The sequence below is a fragment of the Hyalella azteca genome, unplaced genomic scaffold (assembly GCF_000764305.2).
Source record: "Hyalella azteca isolate HAZT.00-mixed unplaced genomic scaffold, Hazt_2.0.2 contig689, whole genome shotgun sequence".
Classification (NCBI taxonomy): domain Eukaryota; kingdom Metazoa; phylum Arthropoda; class Malacostraca; order Amphipoda; family Hyalellidae; genus Hyalella; species Hyalella azteca.
In genome coordinates, this window is record NW_025931027.1 from 1 (window position 1) to 9,525 (window position 9,525).

General features: G+C 39.4%; 1 protein-coding gene across 1 annotated transcript; it reads left to right on the forward strand.

Moving 5' to 3' along the window:
• The first annotated feature begins 2,474 nt into the window (after positions 1-2,474).
• On the forward strand, positions 2,475-3,665 carry LOC108676796. Its single transcript, XM_018164933.2, has 2 exons — positions 2,475-2,553; positions 2,939-3,665. The coding sequence occupies exons 1-2, from the start codon at positions 2,503-2,505 to the stop codon at positions 3,419-3,421; spliced, it is 534 nt and encodes a 177-aa protein (XP_018020422.1). The 5' UTR covers positions 2,475-2,502; the 3' UTR covers positions 3,422-3,665.
• Positions 3,666-9,525: the final 5,860 nt, after the last annotated feature.

Sequence of the window (9,525 nt, forward strand, 5' to 3'; positions counted from 1 at the left end):
GGACATCATCGACAAGCTCTAAAGAACAATACCACAAGCTCTGACCAAAGCACCAGATGCCCAAGAAGGCTGGTGCTAAAAATTCAACGAGATTCAGATTCCGGTTCGAGCTGCGGTCGACGACGGGCCTTAGTAAGTTCCTGTTCCTGAATGATGAATCCTGAGTTACCGTGAGCTCATGCCAGCAAAGAAGGAAATGAAATTGAGAGAAACATGATGAAGACTTCAACTAAATAACTATTGCTGAATGCTGAGTCCAGGTGTTACAAGCGGTCAACGTGCGACTTCTTCTTCAATCTTCACCTACAACCCGCGACCACCACCACCTGAGTTACCGAGTCTACATCTTAAATTTTAATTTTGAAACTCGAGTTTACTGTTGAATTTAAGAAACCTAAGAATAAATCAATAGCGCGACATTGTAAAATGTAAAGCGTAAACTTCGAGAACGTTGCGGCCCACAAGTCACAACCACATTCCAAACAATCAAGCGTTCAATCCTTGAATACACAAACTCGTCCTGTCACCAATCAGGATTGGAATTTTTCTATTTGTTTCTGAAATCTCGCGGCTTCAACATGACGAATTTTCAATACATTTGGAATCTCGCGTCTCGATATTGCACTTTTGTTAACATTTGGATAGGAGGTAATTCATCTGACGGAAATCTCGCGGTTTCAGAAATGGCGGGAAACCTCTAGTTGCGGCCCTAAAGGCAGATGTTTTCAATGCTTGTCACCAATTATATCACCCACGAGCATGAACAAACTGTAAACAGCCCAGAACGCAGCAATCATGCTACCTAGCCACAGGCTGTACCACAGACTCAGAGTACAGACACCATTCACACCAACATCCATCACCTTCACCAAGAAACCAAACTCCTACCCTATCCCTAACACTAGTAACACAAGTTCACAACACCTCAAAGGCTCAAACTTCATGCCTCACAACTCAGACAACAGACAGAAACCACAAAACCCAACCCTAGTCTAGAAAAGTCCTATTTTTGTCTGAAATATCGCAGCTCTAATATCATATAATTTCAGTAGGTATGAAATCTCGCAACTCGAATGTCATAAATTTTTGTTTGATTAAAAAATCGTGGTTTGCACTTCGCAAACATGTCATTTCATAAAATTTTCAACTTCCGCAATCCGCATTGCTTTACCGCTGTCTCTTATACACATCTAGATGTGTATAAGAGACAGGGTAATGTAAACAAATAAACAAAACGTTTGTTGAAGATCGCGCATAGTTGCGGTCATGTCAAAGCGGTCAGACTGTATATTAACACGTGCTGAACTTACAGTAGAGACAAATTTTATTGTTGCCGTTTGACTGTTTAAGGGTAAAATTAGAGATTTGGGGTAACACGTGCATAAACTTTGTAAATAAATTCGCATTCGNAAAGTTTTCATGCTGACACTTGTGTGCCACTTTTTTCTAAGCAAAATTTTTAACCCTTTCGTAACAGTTATGCGTTTTACAAACTTTTATTGTTGTTTTTTTTTACAGAATTGCAGTAAATTAAGATTAAATATTAATGCATTTCTGTTGAAAAAAATAATTAAATATATGTTAATGGTAAAAATTCTATAAGCGGGACTTGAGAGTCCCGATAGTAAATGGTTGCAACTGAAGTGACAGATTTGTGACATTAGGCTGCAACAGTGTAGTTGCACTTTTGCTGTTATTTGTTGAAATGTATCCTTTACATTCAATGCTTGGCTCTACAGGCAAATTTGGAGTTTGGGATAATAGAAATTCATCATTATCGGCAACATATTTATTGTTATAAATAATAACTTTGCGAAAAAAATATTAATCTACTATACATAGTTTAGTAGTTGAATGACATATCACAAAGTTCCTTTGGATAATGTGTGCAATAGCTTATAATCTGTCTCTTATACACATCTAGATGTGTATAAGAGACAGACCCTGGACACATCACACTCGAAGTCGAAGATCGTTCAGCGTTACTTGAAATCTACAGACGATGTTGCCATTCCATTCAGATGAAAACTGTGTCTAAATCAGAACTGTGTTGGACGGCTCTGCGGCCCGCACCGAGTGCTGCGCGGCGTGATTTCGATGACCGTGATTTACGCGAACGCATGCGCGAAGAAAATTTAAATAACTATTTACATGCGGGAAATTTTCCCTTTTATATACATCTTCCTGAGTGTGGCACGCAGGTTACTGGCAGGAACCTTGCCTAACTTTGCACATACAAATCACTGCTACTTCTCTCATATCTAAATAAAATAGACCCTGCCACACACCCTTCTCCACTCTGCCTATCCAACACACAACACCATTCATCTTTTCTCCTGCGCTGAAATGCCCACATCCCTGTCGGTGGGTGTCTGGGTGACCTTTGGGCAGGGCAGACCCCGTAATCACCATGGGGCTGCTGGCCCGCTGGGGTGACCGACTTGGCTGGCCCCAGAACTGGGTTTGGAAGAGCAGCAAAAATTCTTCGTTGAGAGCAGAAGCATGTTGGTGGACATCGCCACTGCGCTGCACACTTCCACCCAGCGCTCCCAGGTACAGGCGTCGCAGAGGCCTTCTTGGTTTCTCTTCTTCCCTATTGACTTGCTTCAGGAACTTATTCAGGGCTCTGTAAACATGTGAAGCTCACTGAAGCTAATGTAACATTTACTTTTTCATTCGAAGTGACTGAGTATGGAGTGTAGAACCTGACTCTTATACAACGTCTTGTGAGATTTACGAAAGTCACGAAATTAAAGCAAGAGAATTATGAAGAATTACTTAATATTACTGGAATTAACAATTGATTGTATTAGATTTTTGCATCGAATTTATAAATATTCTATTGAAATCAAACAACCGATTGTATTTGATTTATGCTTCGAATATATAAATAGTCTCAGAAGCGAGTTGCTGTTCCTATAAGGTGTCTCTGTGGCAGGTGGTGCAGCCTCTGCTGGAGTCGTCATGCCGGAGGATCGAGACGCAGCTGGACTCCCTGATCGCGTCCCGTCTCCAGGCCCTCGCGTGTGCCAACCCAACACAGACGACGCAACCGAGCGACAGACTTGCCTTGACTTCGCCTTCATCGCCGGCGAAGAAAACTGAGAGCAACAAAATTGTAACGTCACCCGTGAGAGGCAGCCAAGTAGCGACACCCACGACCGACTGTCTTGATGGATCTAACTCGCCATCTCCAGAGGAACCCAAACTATCGACCAGCACGGACTTCTTGCAAGAAGTGATGAACGTGGTTGATACATCTTTATCCGAGTGCTCCTTAGCCAATGATGAACTCCCAAATGCTGAAGATAAGGAGCTGCATGGTACAACTCTTGAGAGAAGAATGCTCTCGAACTCGGCTCCGTTGAGTCCAGCATCAAAAAAATTTCTCGGCAGACTGCGAGACGAGTTCAAGGCATGATGACATACCCTGACTGTGTTGTGTTCAGGATGCTGCCTGTGATGTTGGTGGCCTTTCCATTAGGTTTAACATTCTTTGAAACTTTATAGTCAAATTAAGGAGACCTGCTAATTTTTAGTGTACAATAATTAGAGGTATGATGGAACTACTTATCGCAATTTAATTAGCTTTAAGAAGTAGTGTTTATAGAGTTCATTATAATATAGGTCTCGAGAATATTATGAATAAATTTCTACTTGATTTATTCATGCTCGATTGTGATCTCTCCAAAAAATGGTTAGCAACCAGTTATGCCCAGCTAAGCACCCAGCTCAGCAGGTTGTGGAGAAGCAAGCCATTGTTTCACCGATCGCTTTGTTTAACGAATTTCTTGAGCTCATACCACTTGGCCAGCAGCTCTCTCATGCTTATAGCTCACTTGCTCGACCTCAACCAAAAGCGAAACCATTTTCTTCTTTTAATGCGTTCATGTTGAAATTTGATCTGTCCTTAATTTTTGTCCCGACTTCAAATAGCTATGAAACATAATTGTACAGCTTTCAGCGCTCCTGGTCATGGTCCAGCGCTCATTTTGCAGTGACGGGAAGCTTATTTTCTTTCCTTAGGGTACGCACACAGTGAAAGCAGGTTTGCCTGTGCGGGCAACCTGCTCCAACCTGCCACAATAATGAACATAGGATAATAATATAAGTGTTCACAGTGAAAACCTGTACGAATAGGCTTTTTTATTCTATGGTTTCAGGCGCCAGTCTCAGCAGGTAACCAGCACGCTGGCAACCTGCTTTCACTGTGTGCGTAGCCTATGTCAGACCTTAATAAGGCAAACTGAGCAGCACTGCGGCTCTTTCTAGCACTTCGTGTACCGATGACGCCTCGCGTTCCCAAGCCATTCGGTACGAATAGCATTGACTTAGGTAAATGTATTCGTAGATGGAAGGTTAAGCCGTTGTGATATCGTCTGACGCGACAACGGCTCGTGGACGATTAAAGCTCGTGCTGCCGCCTGCAGTGTCACGGCGTAGCGCTGCCATCAATATGACACTCCAGACCCCAGATGGGCTTGAGGTGCATCGGTACCACAGAACCTGGTACTCACCAGGAGTCGCGGATCAGGGGCCATACTTTCAAAACACGCTAAGTGAACGTAAGTACTTACGCTCTATTTTCTTGTCTATGATTGTTGAATTTTGCTCGAAAGGCCGTCAATGATTGGCTAATGAACTTACGATCTCTTAACTTTTTTTGAAAGTACAGGCCCAGGTTACAGGCTATCCATTATCATTAGGGCCAGTATCGTAGACTAATAGCTTATTTGAATCTAAAAAATTTCATGGGAAATGAGTTTTTCTCATCTTAGTTATCCGATGGACCTGAAATTTAATTCCTACAGGTCAAATATGAGATGATATGATTGAAAAATTCGACATTGATGAATAAAATTTGTCTGAAAAGTTGCCAATTTGTATTTCCAGTTTTTGGAAGCATGAGTAAAATGGAGTTTATATTTATATATTTTATATAATCTTCAGTTATGGAAATATCAGGTTTAAAAAACCGCATCCCTTGTGTAATCAAGTCACGAAAAGTACGAGAATCGGCAACAGTCCATGGGCCTATTTCTTTGGTGCCGACACTTCTATTCTATTCTATATCTTCGTTACAAAATTTATGCTTCATTAATTTGCATGCATAAGCGTTATCATTACGGACGAGTGTAGGGATACTGTCAATTATGCTATTTGCATAATGTGTTTATGAAATTGCAGGGATTATCAAACCCTGACAACGCCAGGCTAACCTGCTACTTGACGACAGGTTGAAATTAAGGCGGTCTTCGCAATAAAATATCTGAAGGCAACCCAAGCTACCAAGTCTACATGGAAGGAGGTTCTGTTAGATCTGGAGGTTCCTTCACAATTGCTTGCCCGTTTTGTTATTCTATCAAATGTATGATTAAAATTAATTTCTATCCGGGCTGAGAAATTGAACGGACTTCAAATATCGCGATGGTCACGAGTAACCATCGTTCACGAACATGTGAACAATATTTCCAAGCCCGTATTGCAATTTGTGTGAAAATTAGGTAAAAACAATTTCAATTCAAACTAGGCCACAAGACTCACCCGTAAAACTTGAAGCAAGCTTCAGGTTCACGGTTTTTCACCGCGACATAAACTCTGCTCAATGCGCTTCTGTGCCTTGCTGAGAATTGAAAAAAAAAATCCTTATTATACGCTCCTGAGCCTCTTGTTACCTATTATTTACAAGACCAATGGCATTAAAATCATTTATACAGTGCCGGCCAGTGCAGAATAGTATCACCCACCGACATTTGTGATGGACAATATTGGGAGAAAGCCAATGCGGCCACATTCTGATGCTGATGGTAATGAGATAGAATATGGCGGCCAATATCAACTAGTGCCACCTACTGACATCAGTGATGGGAAAGAATGACGTGCTGAACTGCACTCTGGCCGCATGGGTCAATGAGGATGGAATGACGACACGGTATTGCCATAGCGACAAATATAGTGGCTTGAAATGCTCTGAACAATTTTCGATAAATGGGTTATAAATAATATAATAAATGACAGCCAGCTCAGCTCCAGAATAATCGGCAATACTCAGATAAATGAAAATTTTACACTTCATACATTAATTTGTTTCGTTAACAATTTAAAAAAAAAAATCTATAATATTCCATTCCAAGACACATCCTCTGAATGTATTACAACTACCGGTACCCAGTGAAAATTTGCAGACGCGCCAGCTTCTGATTTGGATTACCAGAAGCTTGGGCGACTTTAAATTTTGTTGGGGTAAAGGCTCTGAAGAGGAAGAAATAGATAGTTATAGAATAGATAGAACGTCTATCATGTTCCCAAGCTATAAAGTGGCGAAATTCTTATTAAATATAGTTTTAGGTTTCATTCATTGATCATTTAAGCTGGTGCATCTCGTTTACAACGTTAGAGCAACTTATTTTCGTAATAATTTTAAAATATTCAGAAAAAAAAAACATTTATATCTACTAAGCGCATTTTGAAATAAATATTGAATGCAGCAACAACGTTTAAACCAGGTTGTTTTGTGTGTTTGCCTTCACAGATTGTTCAAATAAAATGAAAATCTACTAATCCCCATCTTTAGATGCCTTAATTGTAGATAAGTTATGGGGTAGGCAATCAGGTGGCTCAAATTTTTTTAACTTTCTAAAACGCTCGGGAAACGTAGAAATCATGGGAGAAATCACGTACAGACACGTTCATTGTCGTTGGTTGACTTCTCTGCATTCGCTCTTCTGAGAGTACAGGCTTATTTTTATTATTTTTTTTGGCAAAATAGAATCGAAGTGTTTGAACCTTGAAAGGCAATTAGAGGTTTGTTTTCCACTACTCTTTTTGGTATTGCTTTGCTCAAATAGAATCACCGGATTCTGTGAAATGTGGGATTTTCCGCTAAACAGGAATAATGACAATAATACTGCGTGCGCGCGATCAATCAATTGAAGGATTCCGGTTGAATTCATCTATAGATTTTTCTAAATTTAGGGTTTCGGGAGTGACGATTTGGAATTCTTGCTGATCAAAAAGTGGAGTGTGAAAAATTTACGCTTTCCCTTTACCACGTATTACTGATATTCATTATAAAATCTTGAAGTTCTAAATTGAAAGGTTTCATGTGGAAAAACAAAAGAAACCCAAATCTGGGAACAAAACCCCCAGATAGCCAACCGGCAGCGGCAGGAATGTCCAAGATAAAAGGAAATGAACTTGAACCCTGCCCTTCATCAGCACCAGAGAGAACTACCGCAACAAAGACAAAAATACCTGAAGACAGAAAAGGAGATTCATTACCAAAACGCAAGCGTCATCAGGCAAAGACATCTGACTATCCTGGAACANTCCACAAAACTGTTCTGTAGTACAACTTTTCCTCTCGAATATTTCTGCCTGCATGAACGTTCGTTCACGGCAATTCAACTGTTGAGTGAATGATGATCTATCGACGCGCCGCGAGCCCAGACCTTCAGCTATAGAAGAATCTAGCTTTTAAAATTGGAACATAATAAATATATATGCGATATATATACGGAAAAGTAGATAAAATATATTTTATCTGAGAAATAAAATTTAACTTCCAGCAACGTAATAAAAAATTTGAATCATTGATTAAACGAATTCGGGAACGAATTAATCTTTAGTTTGATCTCATTTTTAATTTACATCAATTTCCTGATTTATTCTTCGGATCACATCTTTAGTGAAGACTATAAACTCGTTAAAGATATCATATCTGACAATTTTTTTATGCGGCAACGATTGAACGTCACAGTTCTGAGGTGTTGGAGCTCCGTGAAACATTTTCCTCATATAATTACTATAATTCATTAACTTGGTGTAATTATTCAATTCATGTAATATTCATGTCGTATCAACAGGCGTAAAGAGAAAACAATTCATCGCTTAATTTGTTAACGCTTGATCTGTAATTTTTGTAGAAATTGCGGTGCGAGATTGGATTTATTTTAAAGATGGTTTATTTTAAATTTTATTTTAAAGATCCAACAACGCCTGGACCTGATAATTGGAGAAGGATCAAGTGAAACTTTAATAATGTTCTACTGGTCGGTCGTTGAGTCTGGTTTACTTGATTTTTTTTCAAACACACAATTGACATTTTTCTTTTTCCAAGCTAGTTTGGCATGAAGTCGACATAGGAAGCATGAGAGTCTGGTAAACCACGAAGTATCTTCCACAATACGTCCATTTTCCAATAGGATTTCGATGCAATATTTTACCTATTAGTTCATTTGTATCGTGATGCCTAACGCTCGCTGTGGTTGTGAAGGTTCATAGCCAGATACCTTATACCGTCTTTAATGATTGATGTTTATTATTATACGTATGTGTGCATTTCATGCTATTTATTTCAGTTTTGATTATTTTCTCTTGAGTATGATTATGTATGTAGATAATTGGAAATAATTTCTGCCGGGTATGTAATTTTGTCCCTGTGCTGTGAAGTGAGTAAGTGGAACTTACAACCGAGTCGAGTTCTGAGCCTGGGTTGCATTCCATAACAACTGTCTCTTATACACATCTAGATGTGTATAAGAGACAGGTTCTGCCACCACCCTCCATTGAATTATCCCGCCTTTTTTCTAAAATTCAATAATCTCTCTTCCAGCAAAGTTTGCGAAATTCATTAGCTGCATAAAATACTCTCTGCTGTGGTGTTCGAGTTCCGGTTGACATGACATCCGTTTGCTTGTTTGACACTAATTTTGTAAAGGTTGCTTCAGATAAATTAATCATTGCCATTCCCATGTCCCACCCTCAATCTAACAATATTAAATTGAATTATTCATACAAATCTATATCTATTAAACTTTTGCATTTTAAGATCTGATGGAAGCGGCACTGCCGGCGAGCGTCCCTAACAATATGAGGATGTATATAAAAACATTAACCCTTTACGCCCTGGCGTGACGAATTCGTCACACCAGGGACTAGCTACATTTTCCAACAATTTCATGTTTTCTGTCATTTTTTCGAAAAATTCACAGGAATAAAAAAAAGTCTTAGATTTATTTTTTACATATGTGTACCAAGTTTCAAAGTTATCTGTCAGTAAATAACCGAAATATAATTTCCAATGGCAATGTCCAATTTCTTATGGAAATCCTATTTCGGTTATTTACTAACAGATAACTTTGAAACCTGGTACACATATGTAAAAGATAAATCTAAGACTTTTTTGTTCGTAGGAATTTTTTGAAAAAAGTGAAAGAAAACGTGAAATTCTTAGAAAACCGCCAAAAAGGGGGTACTGTAGAAATCTATCTCCTCCTATGATTTTCAAGCTACAACATCGAGACGCATATCATTCGATGCGTAAGGACCATATCTATCGATCTGTCTCTTATACACATCTAGATGTGTATAAGAGACAGGTATACACGGCGATGTCAGGGGAGACGGTGGTCCACTCAGCAGCAGGAGTGGCAGACCTCAGTTGTGCCATGAACAAGCATTGCTGAGACATTTCCTTATCAAGTGGAGGCGGCTCACCAAAAGTCTCCATGTACTGTAAAGTGT

What these genes read in the sequence shown, in the direction of transcription:
- LOC108676796 (XM_018164933.2), top strand. Translation starts at nt 2,503, where the DNA reads ATGTTGGTGGACATCGCCACTGCGCTGCACACTTCCACCCAGCGCTCC. An exon ending in CTTCCACCCAGCGCTCCCAG is followed by an intron (nt 2,554 to 2,938) that starts GTACAGGCGTCG and finishes TCTCTGTGGCAG; the next exon opens with GTGGTGCAGCCTCTGCTGGA.